Raw genomic sequence first — 24,016 nt, forward strand, 5'->3', positions numbered from 1 at the left:
GCCCCAGCCGCCCCGGACCTTGCGCTCATCCCCCCGCGTACCCCACTTCTGCACAAACTTTTCTGACGCCCTTGCCCGTGGGGGTCGCGGAGAGAGCTAGGGCTGCCCGCTGGGCGCCCGCCCCGCCGGACCCCAGCCACGCTAACCTCCAGCCTCTCGCAGCCTCAGTGGCGACCTCTCCAGGCCGGGCCGGGCACCGCACTCGCGGCGAGCGCGGCGAGCACCGTTGCCCTCCGTAGGCTTCCGCGCCCCCCGGGGCAGCTAGGCGGGGTAATGCCCTCGGTGATGGAGAAGCCGAGCGCAGGCTCCGGGATCCTGTCCCGTAGCCGGGCTAAGACGGCGCCCAACGGCGGACAGCCCCACTCCGAGGATGACAGCAGCGAGGAGGAGCACTCCCACGGTGAGCCCGGCGGCCTAGGGTTAAAGGCGCGTCGGTCTTGGTGGTGCGGAGGGGGGTGGGGAGCGGTCGCGTGTAGTTTACGACCGCGGGCTGATTATACTAATGGCTCCTGCTCCCTTGCCCTAGATTAGATGCTCTGCGGTGCTGCTGCTCCCCTAGCCGGGTGCCGCCGGCACAGGGAGTCTGCAGACTGGGCCCCTAACATTAGCTGGGAGGTGGTGATGCCCGCCCTGGCAGTGTCCTGAGTCCCTGCAGTTGCTTCTGGGAGCTGGAGGAACTCGGGCATCCCTCCCTTTTTCATACTGGGCCCCTTATATCATGCCACTTTGCAGGGGACTGAGGTCTGGCGGGCAAGGGCTGGAGAGAGGCACCTCCACGCCGAGCTGTGAGGCTCATGTGGTGGGGAGGAGCCTTGGGTTCCCTGAAGGGCTGTGGTCCAGCTCTGGGGGCAGCCTCCCACCCCCCAGCAGAACAAAGGGCTCTGGGTTGGCCTGGACTCTAAAACTGTTCCTTTACCCCTTCATATCCCGGCCCCCCACCCCCTGGCACCCCAGAACACCTCCACCATGATTCCTTTCAGCTCTCCTGTGGCTGAAGGTAGCAGAGGGGGAAGATCAGGGAAAAGTGAGCCTCCTGCAGGTGGGGGCCCTGGGTGGTCAGGGAGGAGAGCTCTGGGCCAGCCACCTTCCCCCGCCACATCCTCCCGCCCTCCCTCCCTGGAGTCCTGATTGCCTCCCCTGGCTCCACAGACAGCATGATCCGCGTTGGAACCAATTATCAAGCCGTAATTCCAGAGTGTAAGCCTGGTGAGTGGCAGGACAGGCTGCGATGGGAGGGGAGTGGAGGGGCCACGGCTTGGCTCCGAGCCCCACCTGGGGAGCCCTGGCTGGCTCCCAGGGCAGGACAGGCGGGCGGCCGGGGGTGGCCCTGGGGCACGGCTCCTTTTCCTGTTGTGCCTTCCTGTCTGGGTCTCTGCCCCTCATTGCCTTCTGGGCCTCACCTCCCCGGCCTCTTGCTGTGAGTCCAGGCTTTGGCCACAGGCTGATCTGATCCCTCCTCTGCCCCGCCACCTTGCAGAGAGCCCTGCGCGCTACAGCAATAAGGAGCTCAAGGGGATGTTGGTGTGGTCACCTAACCACTGCGTGTCAGATGCCAAGCGTGAGTGGGCGGAACCCTGGGGTGGAGCGCCAGCTGCGTGACCAGCTGGGTTCACAGCAGCCGATGGCTAGCTCTTCTCAGAAGTGGGCTAGAGGCTGGAAGGGTCGAGGCCCCTGGGTGGGGACCCCTCTCTGGGTGGTAGGGCCTAGGGTAAGCGCTGTAGCTCACGGCTCCAAGACCCACTTCCTCCCGCCCCTGCAGTTGACAAGTACATTGCAATGGCCAAGGAGAAACATGGCTACAACATTGAGCAGGTGAGGGTCGGCCAAGCAGGGAGTCGGGGTGGGGATGGGACGGTGCTGGGGCGGCCGAGCTGAACTGCTCCCGTCCCGGACCAGGCTCTGGGCATGCTTCTATGGCACAAACACGACGTGGAGAAGTCGCTGGCCGACCTGGCCAATTTTACCCCATTCCCCGACGAGTGGACGGTAGAGGACAAGGTGCTATTTGAACAGGCCTTTGGCTTCCATGGCAAATGCTTCCAGCGTATCCAGCAGATGGTATAAGCCCCCGCCCCTCCTCTGATGAACCTCCTGTGGCCCAGAGACCTGAGTGGACCCTGACCGCTGGCATTGTTTCCCGCAGCTGCCCGACAAGCTGATCCCCAGCCTGGTGAAGTATTACTACTCGTGGAAGAAGACCCGCAGCCGAACAAGCGTGATGGACAGGCAGGCTCGGCGACTGGGGGGCCGCAAGGACAAAGAAGACAGGTGAGGGCGTGGGTAAGAGCTCGGTGGGGACAAGCAGAGTTGGTGAGCCCTGGCCACGGCCTCGTTTCCTTCATGGGCCCTCTGTCCACAGCGATGAGGTTGAAGAGGGCCGAGGAGCTGTTAGTGAAGGAGAGCCAGACACTGGAGACCCCAAGAGAGAGGTGAGGTCTTAGAGGCGGTCTGACCCTGCCTACCCGCCCAGTCACCCCTCCTTGGGCTCTGCCCCGCCAACCCTGTCTCCTTTCCCTGCAGCCTGTGCCCTCTCGGCCCCTGAATGCCCGTCCAGGTCCCGGGAAGAAGGAGGTCCAGATGTCTCAGTACCGCCACCACCCGCTGCGGACGCGCCGGCGCCCACCGAAGGGCATGTACCTCAGCCCCGAGGGCCTCACTGCGGTGTCGGGGAGCCCAGACCTTGCCAACCTCACACTTCGAGGCCTCGACTCCCAGCTCATCTCCCTCAAACGCCAGGTGGGGGTTGAGATAAGAGGGGCCTTGCAGCAGGGCTGTGCACCGTCTGGGAACTTGGTTTTGGGGGTGTGCCTGTGGTATGAGGGAGACGGTGCCGGGGCCCAGCCTGGTTCTGCCCCATCCTGTGGGATTGTGGGTGATATGCAAGTCTCCCCCCCCCCCCCCCTTTTTTAAAAAACTGGTCTTTGGAACGGGGAGAAGCTGAAAGCAACACTGTATCTTCCCCACTGAAGGGGGTGGTGTGAGGGAGGAGTGAGTGGATGGCGGGTGGCAGAGAGCTTTGTTAGGGGAGGTAGGAATGATGTCTGCAGAGGACTTGGGGTACTGGCGAGGGTTGGGGGTTGGCCATGGTCACCTCCCTGGGATGGAGTCTGATCTGTCTGCCTGTCCTCATGCTTCCAGGTGCAGAGCATGAAGCAAAGCAACAGCAGCCTCCGCCAGGCCCTAGAGGGCGGTATCGATCCGCTCCGCCCCCCTGAGGTTAGGCTGCTCTTCAAGTTTGGGTGCAGAACGGGGTGCTCCTGAGAGGTGGGACAGAAAGGGGGGTCCTGTGGGGAGCGGATCCTCCGCTTCCATAGTTTTTGAGTCTAAGAGACGTATTCCTCACTCTCCAGGCAAACACTAAGTTCAATTCCCGCTGGACCACAGATGAGCAGCTTTTGGCTGTACAAGGTGGGTGAGCCCCTGGGGGGAACAGAATAAGCCTGGGATTCTATTTCCCCACCGTCCAGGGAGCCGGGGGTAGAAGGGAAGGATCAAGGAAGTAAGTGGTGCTGCGGGGTGTTCACACTCTGCCCTTTTGACCCTTGCAGCCATCCGTAGGTATGGCAAAGACTTTGGGGCTATTGCAGAGGTGATTGGGAACAAGACTCTGACCCAGGTGAAGACTTTCTTTGTGAGCTACCGGCGCCGCTTCAACCTGGAGGAGGTGCTGCAGGAATGGGAGGCTGAGCAGGATGGGGCTCCCGGAGGCCCGGTCCCCATGGAGGAGGCTAGGAGAGGGGCTCCCCTACCAGCCCCAGCCCTAGAGGAAGATGACGAGGTGAGGCGGCCCTGACAGACGTCCTGCAGAGGAGAGGCCCGTCCTCAGCCTTGGTCCTGAGAACTGGGCTGAGGGTGTGAGCAAGCTGACCCTTTCCTCTCCCCCCAGGTCCAGATTACATCTGTCTCCACATCTGTGCCTCGGTCGGTGCCCCCTGCACCCCCGCCTCCCCCGCCTCCCACTTCACTGTCTCAGCCACCCCCGCTGCTGAGGCCACCCCTGCCCACGGCACCCACTCTGCTTCGCCAGCCGCCCCCACTACAGCAGGGCCGCTTCCTCCAGCCCCGCCTGGCCCCCAACCAGCCCCCGCCACCGCTCATCCGCCCCGCTCTGGCCGCCTCCCGCCACAGTGCCCGCTCGGGCCCCCAGCCCCCACCGACCCTGATTGGAGCCCCTCTGGAGCCCCCAGCACCCTCACTCTGAGCCCTGAGAGCCATCGCCAACCAGAGGGAAGGCTCCAGAACCCCTTGGGGTCGACATCCCTGGGCACCTCCGGCATCACTGAGGGAAGACCCAGAGCTGCTGGTGTGCGCAGCTGGACACGTGGGCTCTGCACACCATCCTGGCAGCCGCGTCGTCTCCCGGCCAGGGGCTGGCTGGGCCACCTAAGCAGGCCTGAGGGTCTGGTTTCTGCTTCCGGGCTGTGACTGGAATGGCTGCTAGGTCTTGGCCTTTGAGCCCTGCCCTGTGTGTGTGTGTGTATGTGTGTGTATGTGGGGGCAGTGAGCATAGCTGGAGGTGACAGGACAGAGGACGGCCAATCTCCATCCTCTTTCCCTTATTTTAGCAATAAGTCGGGTGAGCTGGGCAGGGGGGCTTGCAGGCAGAGGTTCCTCAGGGCCTGACAGCAGTAGACGCTGGAGGGAATGTATCTTCGGGGGCTTTGAGGGTGCCTGCCGCACCCACTTGCCCAAGCTTGGAGAATGGGGGGTTGGGAACTTCATGCAGACCCGGGTTTATTTTTCAATGTTTTTAAAAAATAAAAGCTCCCAAGCTCACGGAGTCCGTTCCCTGTGTCAGGGCCCTGGGTCTTATCCATTCTCTCCGGCCAAGGCCAGTGAGCAGGACCCATCTTGTCCATGGGGACTGGGTCCCTGCCTGGGAGAAGAAATGGAGGCAGCAATCGCTGGGGTTCCAGACATTCTGTTTATTACGTGGTTGATCCAGAGGAGAAACAAGTGCAGGGGGGCTGAGTGGGGGAGGGGCCACCTTGCCTGGGTGCCCCAGCCCCCACCCCTTTGGGGACCAGGCCATGCCCTCCCGGCCCCCTCAGAGCACCCGGGCTGTTCCATAGGGCAGGAGGGGGGAGGGAGGGTGGGAAGGGGGAGCCCTTGGTCTGAGCCGGAGCCCGCAGTTGGGGGGCCTGGGGCAGGAGGGCTGAGGTTGGCAAGCCCCTTCCTGGGACCCAAGGGCTCAACTTGCCACTGAGCCTGGCCTGGGAGGGATGGGGGGGCTGGAGAAAATGATGAACAGGGGCAAAGTCGTCATGAATCAAAAAAATAAAATAATAAAAAATAAAACCCATCACAAAAAAATGTACAACTCAGGTGAGGGTGGGAGGGGCAGCCTTTTGCAGGACCTCCCTCCCCCAATTTCTCAAGAACCAAAACAGCAGAGAAATAAATTAAGGGGTGCAGCGGCCGTCCCCCAGCCAAGCGCCCCTAAGCCCCGACTCCCACACTGGCCGTGGAGGTGAGCTGTGAGCCACTACACACCCCCGTCTGTCCCCCACCAGGTGGAGGGTAGCTGTCCCCCACACGCCCGCCAGGCGGCCCAGGGCAGTGTCTCCTGGGAGGAGGGGCCGCGCGACAGTGTCAGGAAGAGAGGCAAGGCCGAGAGGAGACCGCCTGAGGGATCACTGCTATGGAACGAGCTGGTGCCCAGATTAATGCCAATGAAGGGGAGGCGGCGGGGAGGGCCGGCCGGGGAAGGGGTGTGCTTCCGGACAAGGGCTCTCCCAGAACGGAGAAGACCCGGAGTCCCCGGGAGCAGCCTCGGGGCCCTGAGGAGCCCATCCGCCCTGCAATCCCCCCGGCGCTGGCCCCGGGCTCAGGCCCTCCTTCTACCCGGGAGGGGGTGGGGGAGATGGCACAGACTTGTGAGGAGGGGAACGAACGCCCCACAGCAGCTTGTGGAAGGAAATGCCCAGCTCTGGGGAAGGAGGGCGGGCAGAGAGGATACAGTGTGGAGGGCGGCCCCTCAGCCTCACCTCGAAGCCCCAGAGCGGCCACCAGCCCCACCCCACCCCCGCTCCAGTCCACTGCTGCCCGGGCCCCAGGCCGCGGGGCCCGCGGTCAGGGCAAGGCCACCTCTGGCGGTTTGCTGGGAGGGAAGGAGCGCGGAGAAGCCCGAAGCGGGCCGGCGGAGGGACTGACGGGAACCCCACCACTCTTGCCTGAGAGTGTTCCAGCCCTGAGCCACCCTCCCGGGAGACCCCAGAGACCCAGTCTCCACTGTCCCAATGGGGCAGGGAGGAAAGGTGGCCGCTGGGAACTTTTTTTTTTTCTTTTTTTTTTTTTTTGGTAATAAAAAATTTCTTGGTTTCGGCGAAATACTCTGTGCAACCGCAGTACCGAGGGGAGGCCCTGCCCCTGCCCGCCCTCCCCTTCCTCTGCCTCCGTGGGGAAGGGGGGAGAGGAGGGCTTGTGGGCAGGGGTGAATGTGGGGGGCTGGGGAAGAACCCTCTCCCGGTCCCCACAGACAGGGAAGAAGAACCGAGCCGGGCGGGGAGGGAGAAGTGCCAGCAGGGGGAGCCACGCCGAGTCCAGTCCGCAGTCTTGCCCGCGGCGGCGCGGTGGCCCGAGGCCCCGGCAGCTGAGTCCGGCCGGCCGCCTGGTCCCCGCTCCCGGCAGCCGGTTAAAGCTTGAGCTCGTTGGCTATTTTGGAGGCAATGTTTTTGAAGGCCATGGAGGTGCCCGATATCCGCTTAAACCGCACGCCGTTGAGCGAGAGCCGCGGCAGTTTGCACACCTCCATCTCCCACTGCACGAAGTCCTCGTGGCCCGGCGTGCCGTGCACGCACAGCAGCATGTACTTCTCGTGCAGCTCGCTCTGGCAGCTGTTGGCGTCCAGCACCTTGCGGATCTCCCGCATCATCTCGTTGGGCTCCATGGAGCTCGTGGTCTTCATGCTCCACGTGAAGCGCAGCGAGCGCGGCTTGGCCTCGCGGAAGTCCTCCTTGTCTTTATCGTTGCCGCCGCCGCCGCCCACCACGTGAGGTCTGTGGAGAGGGCAGAGGGGGGCGTGTCAGGCGGGGGGCCCAGGCCCCCCACCCCGGGACAGCCCCCTTGGCAGGCAGATAGACCCTGAGACCAGAGGAGAGGGAAGGAGCCATCCGAGCTGGAAGAGGGAAGGTTAGAACCTGGTCCCCGGCCATCTCTCAAGACAGAGGGTGAGGAGAAGCCAGCCCTGGGGGGTGACAGTCCCATGCAGTGATCGGCTCTGTTCTGTGACCAGGGGTATGGGGGGTGGGGGAGAGTCCGAGCTCAGTGGCCTGAGCAGTTGACGGACTGTCTACACAGGAGGAAGGAACTGAGGCACGAAAAGGTGAACTAGTCCTGAGGCAGGAAGCCGCCCGCCCGCCCCACGCAGGGCTCCTTCCAGAGTATTAGAATACACAGGACCTGAGAAGGAGGGAGGCCCCCAGAGGGTGGGGCAGGGAAGAACCGACAGAGGAAGAGCCAAGTGGCAGGAGGAAGAGAGGAGCAGGAGGCTTGTGGCGAGCCCGGTGGCCCAGGCAGGCCCGGTGCTGGCTCCGGCCCTCTCACCTGAGCGTCTCCACTCGGTCTTTGCTTTCAGGTTCATTCAGGTTCCTCAAAAAACAGAGCGAGGGAGAGTTTAGTGCTGGGGCCTCTTGCTCCTTCCACCACCGCAGACCCAAGTGAGGGAGGGGACCGGCAGGTACCCCTCGCCCATCACCTGGCAGGCCAACCCGGCTCTGCGGCACCTCACCCTGGCAGCTCGACTATCCCTGTCCAACCGGGAAGCCTGGCGCACGGGCCTGGTCCACCCCACAGTCCCAGAGAACCACGCTGGGGAGAGGGTGCCTGACTCCGGGAGGCCTGGGTGTGCGCCTGGCTGGCCCCTGGCCGCGGCACCAGGCTCGCCGGCTGCACTGGGGCGGGCTGGGTGGGGGGCTTTCACACTAACACCAGGGGCTTGGGCCTGCAATCCTCTGGAGTGTGTGGGGGACCTGTGTGGGAGAAGGGGCTGGGCAGTGTGTGGAGGCCTCTCTCAGGAGGCCCCAAGGGCCCAGCCCTCCAGAGTTGGCCTGCTGAGGGCTGGGGGAGGAACAGGGCTACAGGAAGGGAAAGGTTGCCTTCTCCCCTCTTTTAGCTCCCCATCTGCCGGCCTGCCAGCCATCTGCTTGTGCAGAGAGGAGGAGGGAGGAGGCCAGGGTAGGTGGACACCTTGGGAGGGTGGGTGAGGAAGAGGTCTGGCCCCGCTGAGCGGCTTCTCCAGCTCCTGACTGGAAGATGGGTGCCTGGAGCCAGGAAATTGGGGACCGTGGAGGAGAGGGCGTGAGGAAGAGGAAGAAAGCAGCAGCAGCCGCACACGTAAAAGGACACGAAGAGACACGACAGACGCAGTGCAAACCGGCGGACTGTGGGTGGCTGGCGGGTGCAGGGTAGGAGCCCCCAGCGGCTCCGCCCAGCCCCACTCAAGGGCCCGGCTCCCGCCGGTGCGGGTGAAGGCCCCTGCAGAGCAGGCCACCTGGGACCCTGTGCAGCAACCGACAGCCATGCGGTGAGAGGCTGGGGGAGGGGACGGAAGGGGAAGCCTGACCCTGTCTTGAGTTTCTCCTTCAGACGGGGTTCCGGTATGGCCACCAGGTGTCCCCAGCCCCAGCTGAGGCCTGGGAACCAGTGCTCTCCGTCAGGGCCCGGTCCACCCAGTTCTCCAGAGAGGAAGAGGATGGGGCCAGGGGTGGAAGGCCAGGAGCTGGCCTGGGAAGGAAGATGCCAGAGGGAGGGCAAGGTCTCTCACTCTCAGGACCTGGGGGCAGACAGCCCCTAGAACCTCCCGGGCGGGCTCTGGCTCTCCAGAACCCACAGGCCATGCCAGGTGAGCACAAGCCAGAGGAGAGGAGGTGTGACCCAGCCACTACTGCTGGAGGCAGGTGTGCTGGCCAGGGTGGTGGTGGCAGGCGGGGGAAGGGGCTAGTTCTGCAGGAGCTGCCAGAAGGGGGCGCTGTGCTCCATTCCTGAGCAAAGCCTCCTTGGGCCTGGAGGACTCTGACTGCCACCTCTGCACTCAAGTCTCTGTAGTACCTCTAAAGTCCTGCCATCCCAAAGGACAGGGCAAGAGGTCATACAGCCCTGAAGTTCAGGGGCCCAAGGAAGGAAGTCCAGGAGCTCACAGACTGAAACGGGATCCCAGACGCACTTTTAACCCCAGTCAGCCTCCTCAGAGCATGCATACAGCAGGGAAAGGGACAGAAGGGAACCCACCACTGGTGACCAAAACCCTAGGGCGGAGGCGAGGACAATCTTAAAGGGAGAATTCCCTGAGAAGGTCCCTCTTGCTTGGGGACAGGCATCACTGTGGGCCCAAGGGCCCTCATTTTCAAAGCCATCTGCCCTATGTGGGCCAACGTGCCCTCTTGGGGGCTATGTGCCCCTCACCTGCCCGTCTGTAGGAGTCAGGAGGGCAGGCCTTGTGCAGATGCCCAGTGAGAGGCAGGCTTCATCCCTTTAAGATGGCAGAGGAAGGAGGGCCACACAGACTTGGTTAGCAGGTGAAGGAGGAAGCAAGAGCCAGAAGAGGGGAGTTAATGATGGAAGCAGGACACAGGACAGACACACACACCCAGTGGGCTCAACGCCTACCTTCTGGCAAATCTGAAAGACAGATTTCTAAAAAAACAAACAAAAAAAGACAAAATAAAAAAAGAAAATAAAAAAAAAAACAACAAGACGGTATGTGGATAAGCAGGTGGGGGAGTGGAGTTTACAGGTTAAGGGTCACCTCCGTTCTGCAAGAGCCGCTCAGCGAGACTAGAGTCTGAGATGCCCTGATCTGCCCGCGCTCCCACCCCCTGTGCCCCTCCTGCCGCCAGGACAACTGTGTGGCAGGGCTGGAAAGGGGAGGAATGAAGGCAGGCAAGCCTGCTCTGTCAAAGCCACCTACTGCTTCCTGAGCCCCTGCTCCACGGCAGGTGGGCCACGAGGTGGGAGGAGATAGGGAGCAGCCCGAGAGGCAAAGTTCCTTGGCGTACCTCAAGAATCAAAAGTTGTCCGAATCCCTCCCCACGAACCAACCAGGAGCATGTTAGCGCTCCAGGGCAGGAGGGCCACCTGGGCCCCCCCCAGCCTTTTCATTTCAGGGCTTCATCCAGAAACCCCCAGGTGGCCAGGAGCACGTCCTACAGCCGGCCCCTGCCCTTGTCAGAAAAAAACCACACCACTGGATCAGGGGCAGGAGGTCAAAGGGGGTGAGACAAGAGACCAGTAAAAGGCCTGTGTTCTTTGCTGGCCCAGCCTGGCTCATGCCTCATGACTTTGCAGCTGCGTCACCAAATATAAGTTTCCATGGGAACCCAGGAGGGAAGAGGGGGCTTTTATTTTAGCATCTGAGTTCACACTCCCCTGGAGAGGAGGCGGCAGCGGCCATCTGCTGGGGGCCGGAGAAGAAGGGGTATGTGCAGAGTTGGGGAGAGGCCCCAGAGGGGATGGGCCTGGGCACAGAAGGTGTCAGCAGCCACTCCTGGGCTAGGCCAGATTTCTCGGGCTTCCCAAGCCTTTCCTAACGCCGGGGCCCAGCCTCAGTTGTGGGTATCCCCGCGCCCACCTCTAGGCATGTTGGTAGGCCTGGCCTCAGCCTCCGTGTCACCCTAACCTCCTGCTCACCTGCGTACGAACTTGGAGGTGAATTTACTGAAGATGCTCCCGGAGGCCCCTCTCCGGCCTTGGCTGTTGCCAGAGGGAGAGGCTGGGGTCACAGCGTAGGGCAAATTCTGCTGGTCCCGCACCTGTCGGAGCTGCCCGGCATGGAAGGTGCTTCGACTGGACACGCCCCGGGGGAAACTGGTTCGCTCTGGGGCCCCGCCACCGCTGCTGATGTTGTGGGCGGAGGGGGAGGCGACAGGGACACGCTGAGGGGCTGTGCTGTGGGGAGAGAGGGGGAGGGGGATGGATCAGCGTACAGGAAAGCCATCACCAGCCAACGCCTGAGCACTCTGGGCGGGGACAGGGAAGGGGGACGCTGGGTCACAGGCAGGCATCACAGAGGACACAGAAGGAAGGGGTGACCACTAAGGACACAGTCAGGAAGGCATGAGGGGGTGGAAGGAGATGGTGGGAGGGAGACGAGGAGGGAGACATGGAGGCGGCGGTACAGGTTGGAGAGAAGAGGCTCCTGGTGACCAGCATCTCAAGGGACAACGCTGCCAAACCTCCAGGCCAGGGTCCCTGGGGCACTGGCCCTCATGGAGTCTGAGGAGGCCCAGCCATCCAGGCCCCCTTCTGGACCCTCAGGCCCACTTCCTGCAAGTCTTTCCTGAGAGGGGGGCAGGTGGAAGGGAGGGGTATATGGTCTGTTTCAGGTTCTCCCCACTTTCTGGCCACTTCTTGCAGCTAAGATGACAAGAACAGAGCAAGACCCCAGGCAGAAAGGAGAAACTGCTGGGGTGGAGGGGAGGGCAGGCGGGAGGCAGCAGGCGCCCCAGCTGCCCCAGCACACTTGCCTGGGCCGCGGCACCTCACAGTTACTCTCCGTGGGGGGCAGCCCAGAGGCCTTGTTGGGGTGCATGGAGGCCGACATGGATTTCTGGTGCTGGCGGGGTCGGGCCGCAGAGACTGCGGCGGAAGCAGAAGCCGTGGAGGCCCGGGACCCTGGCATGGTTAGGCTAGGAGACAAAAGCAGCGGAGAGGGCCGGGTTAGGGGGTTAGGGGGTTGGGGGTTGGGGGTTGGGGCAGGAGGCCCGGGTTAGGAAGCAAGGGCAGGGAACGGCCTGAGATGGGAGCATCAGCAGGACGTGGGTCAGACCTGAGGAACGGGGGTGGGAAATGGAGGGCAGGGTGAGGAAGCAGCAAGGTAGGCCGGAGCCAGAAGAGGAAACGGGCAACAGGAAGCAAGTGCCTGTGGGCTGCACTGGTCTCCTGAGAACTCTGAGAACAAGGAGGGTCTCTCTACAGGAGCGGCCGCTGCTAGGGAGAGACACTCAGCGCGTTGAGCAGGGGCGAAGCCAGGAGCTCAGCACACCTAGACACTGCCTATCCCAGTAGGGAGGCTGTGTTCTCCCAAGGCCTGGCTGGCACCACCCTCAATGGGGACCCCTCAGATGGGTATCTCTTGGTTCTCCCCTGAGCCGGGGCCCCCAAAACAAAGCCATGGGCACTGATGTCCAAAGGAGGGCAACTGCCATGTCCTGGCTGCAGTGGAGAAGCAGGAAGACAGCTGGGATGGCCACTGGGAGCCCTCACTCAGGACACTGCAAGGAGCAGGCAGGGCAGGGAGAAGGAGATGGGGGAGCAGGGGGACAGACGGGGGAGAGCAGGGAGGAGGTACGCGATGTGGAGAGCTCAACTGAACAGACCAGGGACAGAACTCGAGAAGCGAGAGCAAAACTCTGGGTGGGAGAGGAGATGGCACTGCCGACAGACGTCACTGCTGTGAGTGGGTGCTCTGCGCCTCGCTCCTGGGCAGTGTGGCGGGCCAGGCCCGGGCCTGCTCACCTGTCTTTGCCATTCTGGATGGAGGCTTGGCCAAGGCTGGTCCTCTCCAGAAGTGGGGAATTCCTGCTTCGATTTGTGCTGGTGGAGAGGACGCTGTTCTGTGGGGAACAAAGAGGGACAGATGGATGAAAGAGAATGCAAGTCTTCTTATAGTCAGGTTCTCTTCCCAGGTCACAGACAAGTTTCCCACCACCTTCCACCGAAGCAGACAGGGGTTTCACCTTCACTCCTGGGCTACAGGCAGCCCTGAGGAGCCAGGCCTGGACGAAGAACACCTGCCTGGGAAGCAGACCCCCTGTGGGAGACCGGAAGGCACAAGGCGCTGGAGGGCAGGGGAGAGGCGCATGCGACTCACCGTGGAGGGGGTAGGGGTGGTCTTCTTCCTCTCCAGGCCGGGCAGGGGGCTGGCAGGCACTTTGGCTGTGCTGCTGGCCTTCCGCCCCGATTCTCTGTCCTCCTCAGGCCTCTTATTTTCTGCGTTATTACTCTGAGTCTTCTTAGAGTATGAATTAGAGGTGGGAATGGCAGGACCGGCTGCTGGGCCAGATAGGAGAGGAAAATGGGTAAGGCCAGGCCCACCGAGGTCCACTGAGTGCGCGGTGCTCTCCTACAACCTTGCCAGCAGCCCAGCAGCCCCCCATTTCACAGAGGCGGAGAGAAGTCACATCACTGGCCCAAGGCCATGCAACTGCTCAGCGGATGAAACTCCGCAGGGTCATCCAAAGCGCCCAGAACCTGTGACCTCTCTGGAGGGATGAGCCGTTTGCTACCACCCCCCAAAGCACTTACCCTGATCGCTGAAGCGCCGCTGCTTGGGGTTGGCTGAGACGCTGCGCTGTACCTTGTGGGAGGGGGATGGGGCGCTGTGATTGGTCAGATCAGCTGAAGGTCGCGGCTTCAAGGTGATGGTGTCACCCTCCAGCTGCAAGAACAGGGTGCTTGGCATCAGGGGCAGGCAGAAGTCAGGCAAGATGCTGGCACATGGACACACTCACTGACACGTAAGATAGCCAGGCTCACAGGTGACATCCCTCCCCAGCACCCGAGATTGATAGGCATCTAAACATATCCGTCACCCTGGAGACACACGTGTCCCAAAGCAGACACCAACGACCACAGACAAAGACACATCCCTGCCCTCAAAGAGGTATACACATTTACACACCCAAAGGGTATACATTCAGACCCAGAGAGCCCCCCATACCAACAGGGTCTCACCCCAAGCCCCTCCTCTAAAGGAGGTTAAGGCAAGAACCAGGAGAAGCAGCCCACCCACCACGAGGGAGAGCAAGGTGGGGAGGCTGCGAGTGCACGTGCAGAGACACAGATGCTGAGCACAACCCTGATTCCAGAAATACCCATGGACTAACAGACACGGCAGCAAAACAGTCCCCAGTCATGTGGCTCCACAGACGGGAGGCTGGACATGCATATACACAGATACACGTACCCCAACAGAAGCACCAGACAGAAACAACATGCACATGGCCATGTACTCAGACACACACACATACACAAGCCCAGAGGTGGACACTTCCAGATACAGAGAGAAACGCAAACACAGGAAAAAAGACACAGGCGCCTAGGATCAACAGAGAGAACCAGAGACTGAGCCACACCAACTCACCCAGATCAGAACACAGACCCAGACCCCTCCAGCCTTCTCACTCATTCACTGATGGAGATGAGCGAAAGCAAGGGCCAAAAGCCCGAGACACCACAGCTGAGGCTTAAAACTGGCCAGTAGAGAGTACACCTTCTTGGAGATGAGCTTCTGCCCCCAACGGTGCCAGAAGCAGAGGGTGCAACAGCGAGGCTGCCAGACCAGGGGGTGGAGCAGGGGGCACACACCTCAGAGCTCTTGTAGCCCAGGAGCAGGTAGGTGGCCATCACCTCGTTGTACCTCTGGCCCACCAGCGAGTCCTGGATCTCTTCCCGGGTGTAACCCATGGACACCATCAACTCTGCGTGGGAGGGACACAGTTAGGCTGGTCCTGGGCCTCAGGCAGCCCGACCCCAGGGCCCAGCACAGCCTCACCTGTCCGCCGGGGGTCCTTATAGTCGGGGAGTGGCTCCACGTAAGGCTTTAGCTCATCATCTTCGTGACCCACGTTCATCCATCGATCTTTCATGATTTGCTGGGAGCAAAGGAAAGGGCAAAGGGGAGAGAAGGCGGCCCCTTAGCTGAGAAGTTCCTGGGGGACCCCAGGGCCTTCCCGTCAGCTGGGCTCCAGGCTGCTCACCTCTAAAGTGCCCCTCTTGCTGGGATTGAGGATGAGAAATTTCTTAAGCAGGTTTTCACAGTCCGTGGACATGTAGAACGGAATACGGTATTTTCCCCTCAGTACTCGTTCCCGCAGCTCCTGTGGAGGATTCCAGTTAGGAAACTTAAATCACCCCAAGGCCAATAGAAGAGCCCTAAGACCCAGGATCCTTAGGCTTTAAGACTGGCCAGGCAGACTCCCGTGGACAGTCCACGTCACCAGAGAAGTAGTGACATCCAATACCCTGTGCCTTCTGGTTTGACCAGTCAGAGGCCTGAAATCCCAGAGTGCCTTGGAGGGGCAGATACACACACAGTCTGCCCCATCTCTCCAGAAAAGAAATGAAGTTACTATGCTGGAAGTCCTGGCGGCACAACAGTTAAGCACTCGGGGGCAAACTGAAAGGCTGGCAGTCGCTGTGTGGGAGAAAGACCTGGCAATTGTCTTCTGTAGAGATTACAGCCTAGCAAACTCTATGGGGCGGTTCCACTGTCACACAGGGGTCGCTGTGAGCTGGAATCAGCTCCATGGTGTCCAACAACATGGGAGGGGCAAGTGACCTCTGAACTGCCACTGCCTTCAGCAAGCCCTGCTCTGGAGCTCTAGCCTGGGAGACAAGTAGGTGAAGTCAGGGTTAAGACCAGAGGCTGCGAGAGCAGGGGAGACGCAGTACACGTGGCCGAAGCCTGCACTTCCCCTACCTTGAGGTTCTGTCCATCAAAAGGCAGGGAGCCGCTGACCAGTGTGTACAAGATGACGCCGAGGCTCCAGACATCCACCTCGGGGCCATCGTACTTCTTGCCCTGGAAGAGTTCTGGGGCAGCGTAAGGGGGACTGCCACAGAAAGTGTCCAGCTTGTTCCCAAAGGTGAACTCATTGCTGAAGCCAAAGTCTGCAATCTTAATGTTCATGTCAGCATCCAAGAGCAGGTTTTCCGCCTGGAAGGTAAGATGGAAGATGTCACGGAACCAGGTGGGCCACGGAAGCGCAAAGGGATGGGAAGGAGCCCGGTGAATGGGTGAACACATGGGACGCCACCTGCAGCCTCAGAACTCCCCCCACCCACTCCAGGGTAGGCTTCGGTCTCAACGGGCCGGGCTGGAGAGGACAGCGCAGGCCACGCCACCCAGGCAGCCATGGGATGGGAGCTGCTTGCACATGCCGGGAGCTACACACAGCTTCAGCAGCAGGCCTGGCTAGTCACAGGTCTGAGGATGTGGAGACCAACTTTGACATTCAGCAGAGCAATGGTGTGTGTGCGCATGTGCACGCAAGGCTGTCAAGCTCTAGTTATGCTGCTGTGGGGACCCTCAACATTCTCCCCTCTGTCTGGAAGCTTCCGCCACGCCTAGCAGCACCAAGAGGGGACGTGCTGAGAGGTAAAATGACAGAAGTTCACTAGTCTGAAGACTGACTCAGAAACGGCTGTAGGTGTTTCCTCCTCACCTCAAAAAAATGAAAGGCTAGAGTTTCCTTACATTCTCAGGACCTGATGGTTCTGTCCTGGTGAATGAGGGGGACAGCCCAGCCCCCACTGAGAGACACAGGGCTAAGAACCGGCCTTACCTTTAAGTCTCTGTGAACAATAAACTTCTGGTGACAGTACTGGACAGCAGATACTATCTGAAAAGAAGGAAGAAGGGCGAGTCCAGGACACCTATGGGTGGCCCACCGCAGCTGGCTAAGCTGGGGCCCCAGGACCGAGTTCTGAGCCACCACACAGGTCAGCGAAGGTCACCTACAGCTTCTCCTCCTATTCCAGTGCCCAGAGGGCAGGCAGGCCCCCACTCCAGGGAGGGCGCCACTTACCTGGCGGAATTTGGCTCGAGCCTCTTTTTCTTTCATCCTGCCATGAGCCACGAGGTAATCAAATACCTCTCCTGAAAGAGCCAGGGCCAGAGAACTAGGTCAGAGCTAGCTGGGGCTGGGGAAGTGGGGGCACAATCGGCAGGAAGAGGCGACGCGACCCCACACCTACCTCCGCTGGCATACTCCATGACAAGGTAGAGCGTTTTCTCTGTCTCAATCACTTCAAATAATTTAACTACAAGAGAAATGGCCGAGCTGAGTTCATGCAACAGCAGGGCCCCACATCAAGTCCCAACACATCCCAGGGGTCAAAGTTTGCTTCCTTTTTGTCTTGCACCCTCCTGAGAACAAGTTCCTCTCACAGCAGCCAACAGGTGGCTGTGAGTCAGGACAACCCAACGGCAGTGGATCTGTGGCTTCGATTAGGGGCTGCAGGGTGCACCAGAGGGGAGCTGCATTTTGAGTGGACCTGCCCAGAGGCACCCCTGAGGCCCCACACCCTCTTGCCCCCAGAAGGCAAGATGCCTGGGGGAGAAGGGCCGCGCGCGCCGGAGAGCAGCCTCACAGACAGGGAAGGCTGCAAGGCATGGCAGCTCTCACCTATGTTGGGATGATTCAAAACCTTCATTATTCTTACTTCACGGAAGAGCTGGAAAAAAAAAAAAAGACCGGGGTCATGGCTGTTCCACTGCTCCCTCGGGCCCCTCCCAACAGTCACTGCTACAATGAGTTTGTCACAAAAAGAAAAAACCAGGCAAATAAATAAATCAGACAGTCGGCCGGCTGCCACATGCCTCTCGGACGGCCGGGCAGGCGTGCAGAGGGTGAGCAGAGGCGAGCTGAGAGGGGCCTGGAACCCTTTTCTACTGACCAGCTACCCCCATGTTTGGCACCAGAGCTAATCAGGGCAAGTCAGCCACGCCCCTGCCGTACCTAACCAAGTGCAGCCCCCAAACAGAGGTGGGCTGGGTGCCTGTGAAGAAGGGAGTATGAGCCCATGGACATGGATGTGACTCTTCAGAACCGGAGCTGCTTCTCAAGTTCAGTGACTACACAGACTCTGGCTTGTCTGTGGGAGGGTGGTGGGAGCTGCAGGGCACCCCATCAGCCTGTGACTTACAGGAGCAGAGGGCTCAGCCCTGTAGAGGGCTCTTTCTCCTGGGCTCTGAGGTGCTGACAGAAGAGCCCACTCCTATATATAGCTGATGCCAATTTTAATCAAGTCCACCTCCACACACTCACGCTCGCTTTGTAAAACAAAATCAGGGGCTCCGAACCATACATTCCCATAGAGAAAGATGACAGAAATGAACTCCTTCCCCTGTGGGGGCCAGGGAACTGGTAACTCCTGGGCCTCACCACCTGCACAAAGAGCAGAGTTTTGCTTTGTTTCCTTGGTAGGGTTAGGGTGCAGGCCCTGAAAAAAACCAAACACATTTTCTTTTCCTCCTGGAATGAGCCCCCAGAGCTTCCGTGAGCCGCAAAGGGGAAGAGCAGACTAAGGGGTGCCTAACTCAAGCCATGGTGTTTCCAGTCACCTCGTGTGCATGTGACAGCGGGACAGTGACTCAGACCGAAGACGAGCTGCTGCCTGTGAGCTGTGGTGCTTGCGGAGAATGCTCAAAGTACCACGGTCTGCTAAAAGAACTAAGAAATCTGTCCTGGAAGGAGCGCAGCCGGAACGCTCCTTAGAAGCGAGAATGGCCAGACTTTGTCTCACCTACTTTGGTCACATTGTCAGAAGGGGCCATTCTCTATAGAAGAATACCATGCTTGGTAAAGTGGAAGGTCAGCAAAAAAGTGGAAGGCCCTCAACAAGACGGATTGACACAGCGGCTGCAGCGATGGGCTACGTATAGTAGTGGTTGTGAGGCTGGCACAGGACCGGGCAGTGTTTCGTTCTGTCATACATAAGGTCGCTATGAGTCAGAGACAACTCAATGGCACATAACAACACAACGGGCAGCATTTTATCTTCGGGAGACAGAGGCTGACCTGGCTCCCCTGTCTTGTTAGTCTAGGCCTTTCTGGCTTTCATCTCTGGCCCAGCAGTTGTCTTAAATGAAGAGGGCAAAGACTATGGCTGCCAGCTCAGGGGCCGCAGCGGGGCAGCCTCAAGTGGAGTTCAGAGGGAGCTGTGGCAGCTGCAGTAGGTCCAGGCTCCACCTGATGCCAGGGACTGCAGTCACAGGAGGGCACGGTCAGAACAGCTTCTGAGCCCCCACAGCCACTGACTCTTGACATCTGCCTGTATCACTGCTCACCCCATATTAACTGTTGTCTGCCTGTCCCAATGGAAATGGGAGCTTCCGGAAGGCAGGTACGTATCATTTATTCACTGGCCATGAAGTGAAGTGGCATTCCCCAGGGAGAGCTCTCAGGCGCTGGTTGGTCTAGAACCTGGAGGTTACAAGCTGCTTCAATGCTCTTCTTTTATGAATTGCTGCTCTGATCAAATTTAATCAGAGTGATTGGGCCAGAATCAGATTGGCCCGGATAATGGAATGTGTTCACGGCTTTTAAAATGGCGACACGGGTCTGGTGCTAGTGCCTTCCAGGCCGTTGGTAAGAGGCAGAGAGAAGAAAGAGACAGGAAATCAGGGGGCGTGGCTGACTCTAGAAATGATTACAATGGCAGGTTGACTGCTCCAAAGACCTAATGGCCCATACCAAGCTGACGTCTACTTCTGTGGTCTGAGCCAGAATGTCAAGACAGCTCTCTTTCCTTTCTCCCCAGAAAGCTCCAAGCAGGGAAGTCCTGGTGATGACAACTGGGTTTCCTTTTAACCAAAGAACCTTTGAGGGGATCCCAAATCAAAAAACAAATTCACTGCCATCGAGTTGGATCCGACTCAGAGTGACTCTTTGGGTTTCCAAGGTGGTATCACTACGGAAATAGTTTGCCCAACCTTCCTTCTGAGGAGTGGCTGGTGGGTATGAATTGCCAGCTTTCTGGTAGCAGTCAAGTGCCTTAGTCACTATGCCACCAGAGCTCAGGGGAACAGAAAACTCCCTGGTTCTGGCTATCAGCCTGTCAGGGTGGCTCAACCCACCCTGTCAAATCCTGTGAACATCTCCTTCAGTAACAACATGGTCCCAGGTCTGCCAACTGCACTGTATTTGACTGCTAGCATGGGGTTATGCCCCTCCCCCTCTTCTCAGTCACTATAGTGTGTTAAAAAATAAATAAACTTAAACTCCAAATTCACTGCTGTCATTCTGACTCACAGCGACCCCTCCTTGGGTTTCCAAGGCGGTACCTCTACGGAAGTAGATTTCCCAATCTCTCTTCCGAGGAGTGGCTGGTGAGTTTGAACCGCCAGCCTTGTGGTTAGTAGTCAAATACCTTAGGTATTACGCCACCAGAGCTCCTACGATGTGTTCAGGAAGAGAAAAATCCAATGCACCACACACACACAAAAAAAACCACAAAGGTAATATAGTGGCTGCAATGCGGGCTCAGGTATAGCAAGGACTGTGAGGCTGTCACAGAACTGGGCAGTGTTTTGTTCTGTTGTACACAGGGTCACTGCGGTGTAGTACATTACTTATTGTGGCTTTTCTACCCATAAGTCTTTGTAAACTCCAAGGTGGAGTTTGCCATGAGCAACTGAGGAGCTCCTGATTGCTAAAGTTGTCCACCTGGGGTATTTCTGTTGGGAGTGGCACTAAACAATGTTCTGGGAGGTTGCCACTCTCTCTTAGGTGTTTAGGATTCTGATGCTATGACTGGTTGGTTTGGCCACTCTGCCAGAATCAAAAAGAGGCCTCCTAGAGGCAGAACTCTCTGACTGCTGGCTGAGGAAGATGTGCTGCTGAAAAAGACACACGCTCCTGAGACACGCGTTGCTGGGAAAGAGACACAAGAGACACGCATTGCTGAGTGAGACACCGAGGGACCAGCACTGCTGGGAAAGAGACTGTGAGAGACTGTTGGCTGAGGGATGGTGGGCTGGGAGAGAGACTGAGCATTTTTCCTGAACTTGAACTGTAGCCTGTGGTGCTTCCCTAATAAACCCCGTAATCTGTGAGTTCTGTGTGGCCACTGCAGTGAATTATCAAACCCAGGAGAGAGGTAGTGGGTACTTTGGAAGGAACAGTTGGTGAAAGGGCTGGAGGGAGGCAGCATGTCTGGCCTCACAGTAATAGGCCTTGGCTTACTGATAGTGATTCTGTCTTCCTCTTGTGGGGTTAGAGGAGGTCAGAACATGTGGCCTCCTTGTCCTTTTTGCAGTCACTATCAGTCAGAGCTGACTAGACGGCACCTAACAACAACAACAACAATAATCAAGGTCAGAAAATTTAGGCCAGGGTCAGCGGCAGTTTGAGGGTACAATGGAAATTTGACTGGCTTGGAGAAGGGCAGCTTTACTGGGACTTTTTTGGAGCTTTCCTGCCTCCCCTGTCTGCCAGCACCCAGGATGGGAGGAAAAGGTACAGAGTTGCCAGCTTCGTAACAGACAGGCTTTGGCAAGCTTTCCCTCTTCTGCAAATAACCATCTCCCTTCTTGCTTTGCTCATTCCTACCAGCTTTCCAGAGTTTCCTGGGCCTGCCGGATCCCCCCACCACCTCCATTTCCCACAATGAGACAAGACAAGCAACAGGCCAGCCTCATCTAGTGAAGACTGTGCAAGTGACTTTGCGATCTCTAGCCAAGAGGAGTTTAGGAGTGAGAAGAGAACTGGAAGTGCCTGTCCTGGGCCTGCCCACATTGTCAGCATCTGGGAACCGGGGTTGAACTTCTGAAGACTGTCTCTGGCACTTGAAAGGGCAGCTGGCCCAGAAGAACCCAGCGGCAGTTCCCCGCCTCCCCTTATCCTTGTCCTTCTAGTGCCTCCCCTGGGTCACTCCCAATCCTGGAGAAGTTGCACAGACTTCTAGACATGGCTGTGAATGTGTGTGTCTGCATAAGGATGGCCAAAGACCAGAAGATAAGGAGATGTAAGAAAGAGATCAGATAGAGAGGCCAAGAGGCTGGGAAAGGGCAGAATGATGTCAGAAGAGGCAGTGACTGGGGACAAAAAGCCCACCCAGGAGGTGTCACCACAGGAGGCCAAAGTGCTGAAAGTAGCAGAACCAGAGGGAGGGGTTTGAGGGACAAAAAAATGGCCAGAGATTTTAAACTAGGGGGCTCAAAGTCCAAGTGGGATCAGTAGATCACTGACTCCTGGAAAGGCTTAGAAAGAACAGGTGGTGCTCACGCTTACTTTCTGGAGGCTGGAGGAGTTCAGTTGAGTCTTATCAATGATCTTCACGGCTACCTGAATGGGAGGAAAAAACCAGGTTACTTCTTGGACTGGGCTGAAGCCACCACTAGTCAACTTTGTCCTTTCCAAGTCCCACTCCTTTCTGCCCCATCTCGCTAAGTGCCCTCAAAGGCTCAGATCTCACTTCTGCCTGATAAACCAGAGGGTGCTTGTGCCAGGAGTCCCACCACCACCTGCCAACAGTGCTGGGAGGTGCTGCCAGGTGCCCAGCCCCAGAGCTCACCTCCTTCCCAGTTAGGATGTGCCGGGCCAACTTCACCTTGGCGAAGTTACCCTTGCCAATGGTCTTGAGGAGCCGATAGTTGCCAATATGGGGCTGTTCGTCAGCAGAAGTGGCCGAGTTGCGGCCCCGCAGCATGTTGGACTTACTGCTGGGCTTGGAGTCGAGGTGTCCCACGGTGGGCTGCGGACCAACAGAGACACACCTTCAGGCATGCTGCCCTTCCAGTTTCCCATACCCTTGCCCTCAGCTCTCTGCAAAAAATGTAAGAGACAGACTCCAGGGGGCTGGTAGACATGCCAAAGGGATCCTAAGGCAGGACAAAGAAAAGGAGAAGAGTGAGAGAGCCAGCTTCCCCTCCAAAAGAGCACGGCACGAGGTCCAACGCAGACACAGTGGGCGCTCGAGCTCAGGACCTGAGCCGTTCCATCAAGAGCTCCACCGCCTGGCAATGCAATCCTCCCAGTAATAACCCAAGAACTCCTTCACCTCACACGGGAGACCCACCGCCCACTTCCCCCAGTTGCTTGCTGGCACTGTGAGAAGGCTGTGTCTCAGTCACAGGAGGACGTGGTCAGAACGGCTTCCGAGCCCCCATGACTACCGACTCGTGACATTTGCCTGTACTGTTGATCACCCCACATTTGTCTGTCGTCTATCTATCCCACTCAAAATGGGGGCTTCGTGAAGGCAGGCACATATCATTTATTCAGTGATACATCTAGCACCTACACAGAGACTGCCTCTGGCAGATGCTCCACGAACGCGTGTGCAATGAGTGAACTGAGGGAGCAGGTCCGCGCAAGGCAGAGCACACAGCTCAAAGAAGGGCGTGACAAAGCCAAAGTGAAAACAACCAGCAGCAACCAGGTACATAAACATAATACTAAAAGGGTCTGCTGCAAACGAAAACACATGTTCATATAATGACCTGTATGTTCCTCAAATGGTTAAACACAGTTACTAAGGACCCAGCATTTCCCAAGAGAAACGAAAATGTATGCTCACACAAAAGTTGGACACTAATGTCTACAACAGCATTGCTTTTAACTCAGTCAAAAAAGAAAAACAACTCATGTCCATCAAAAGATAAACAGATAAACAAGTTGTGATACATCCACACAGTGGAGTATCATGTGGCAATAAAAGAAAACCAAGTTCTTACACGTGCTACAACATGGATGAATTTTGGAACGCTGAGTTAATTCAAAGAAGCCAAACTCCATGGGACCTAACAACAGTATGTACGAAACATCCAAAACAGGCAACTCTAGAGAGACAGCAAGTAGATTAGTCATTGTCCAGGGCTAGCCCAAATAAGGGGTCTACGGGGTGAAGAGTAGGGGGCACAAGGTCTCCTTCTGGGTAATGAAAATGTTCTGAAATTGATTGTAGTGACAGATGAACAAATTCTGTAAATTTACTAAAAATCACTGATTGAATATTATGGAATGTGAATTTTTTTTTCATGGTAAAAATCATCTCTATTTTACAGCTCAAAACACCATGGGTTCAAGACTGTGTCCTGCTCAAGGTTCCACAGCAGGCAGCAGAAGTGGGTGTGTACCAGTAAGCCTGGGAGCAAAGCCCACCTCACCCCATAGCTCCTCAAGTATACTGTAAGCACATGCTTCTCTTCAGCACGTCAGGCTGCCTCACGCAGGCCTGAGCTCCAGCAATTCACATGCACTGACTGATCAAGACAAGTTTCCGTAGTGCTACCTCCAAAGTCCCATCACATCCCTTAGTTCATGAATGATTTTAGCTGCAGCTGTGGTAGACAGTTCCTTGCAAGCTTGGACTCAACTCACATGGTCAGTGTCCTGTTCCAAGTACAATCCCAAGTCTGCACACCTGCCGCAGGCATCATAGCACCACAGGAGCCGGCCTGGGCAGGTAACACAGCCCAGAAGTCCAGGGAGTTAACACCGCCAGGGGCAGCCTGCACCCAACTGGGGGTGGAATCAGTGGACAAACGCCCAGCTTCCCATCCTGCAGGTGC

At 58.2% G+C, this 24,016-nt stretch overlaps 2 protein-coding genes across 2 annotated transcripts; one reads left to right on the forward strand and one right to left on the reverse strand.

The window, feature by feature from the left end:
- The first annotated feature begins 273 nt into the window (after positions 1 to 273).
- On the forward strand, positions 274 to 4,201 carry RCOR2 (REST corepressor 2). Its single transcript, XM_007944842.2, has 12 exons — positions 274 to 400; positions 1,150 to 1,206; positions 1,478 to 1,558; positions 1,760 to 1,812; positions 1,897 to 2,058; positions 2,144 to 2,268; positions 2,360 to 2,429; positions 2,521 to 2,736; positions 3,139 to 3,216; positions 3,351 to 3,408; positions 3,549 to 3,778; positions 3,887 to 4,201. The coding sequence occupies exons 1-12, from the start codon at positions 274 to 276 to the stop codon at positions 4,199 to 4,201; spliced, it is 1,572 nt and encodes a 523-aa protein (XP_007943033.1).
- A 2,433-nt stretch (positions 4,202 to 6,634) lies between these two features.
- Positions 6,635 to 22,191, reverse strand: MARK2 (microtubule affinity regulating kinase 2). Its single transcript, XM_007944843.2, has 18 exons — positions 22,018 to 22,191; positions 21,735 to 21,788; positions 17,127 to 17,175; positions 16,696 to 16,761; positions 16,527 to 16,597; positions 16,284 to 16,340; positions 15,419 to 15,655; positions 14,697 to 14,816; positions 14,492 to 14,591; positions 14,305 to 14,417; positions 13,243 to 13,375; positions 12,809 to 12,990; positions 12,454 to 12,551; positions 11,463 to 11,624; positions 10,627 to 10,884; positions 9,607 to 9,633; positions 7,546 to 7,590; positions 6,635 to 6,998 (listed from the first exon to the last, which is right to left on the reverse strand). The coding sequence occupies exons 1-18, from the start codon at positions 22,150 to 22,152 to the stop codon at positions 6,635 to 6,637; spliced, it is 2,271 nt and encodes a 756-aa protein (XP_007943034.2). The 5' UTR covers positions 22,153 to 22,191.
- Between the last annotated feature and the right edge of the window lie 1,825 nt (positions 22,192 to 24,016).

Source organism: Orycteropus afer, unplaced genomic scaffold (assembly GCF_000298275.1).
Source record: "Orycteropus afer afer isolate SDZICR_OR568_19922 unplaced genomic scaffold, OryAfe1.0 scaffold00130, whole genome shotgun sequence".
NCBI lineage: Eukaryota > Metazoa > Chordata > Mammalia > Tubulidentata > Orycteropodidae > Orycteropus > Orycteropus afer.

Bases quoted from the DNA above. Each gene is read 5' to 3' on its own strand.
- RCOR2 (XM_007944842.2), top strand. From the start codon at position 274: ATGCCCTCGGTGATGGAGAAGCCGAGCGCAGGCTCCGGGATCCTGTCC. The intron at 1,207-1,477 runs GTGAGTGGCAGG...GCCACCTTGCAG, and splicing joins AATTCCAGAGTGTAAGCCTG to AGAGCCCTGCGCGCTACAGC. The intron at 2,269-2,359 runs GTGAGGGCGTGG...CTCTGTCCACAG, and splicing joins CGCAAGGACAAAGAAGACAG to CGATGAGGTTGAAGAGGGCC.
- MARK2 (XM_007944843.2), bottom strand. From the start codon at position 22,152: ATGCTGCGGGGCCGCAACTCGGCCACTTCTGCTGACGAACAGCCCCAT. The intron at 16,341-16,526 runs GTAAGTGGCGCC...CCTTCTTTTCAG, and splicing joins CTCGAGCCAAATTCCGCCAG to ATAGTATCTGCTGTCCAGTA. The intron at 7,591-9,606 runs GTAGGCGTTGAG...CTGTTTTTTGAG, and splicing joins TCTTTCAGATTTGCCAGAAG to GAACCTGAATGAACCTGAAA.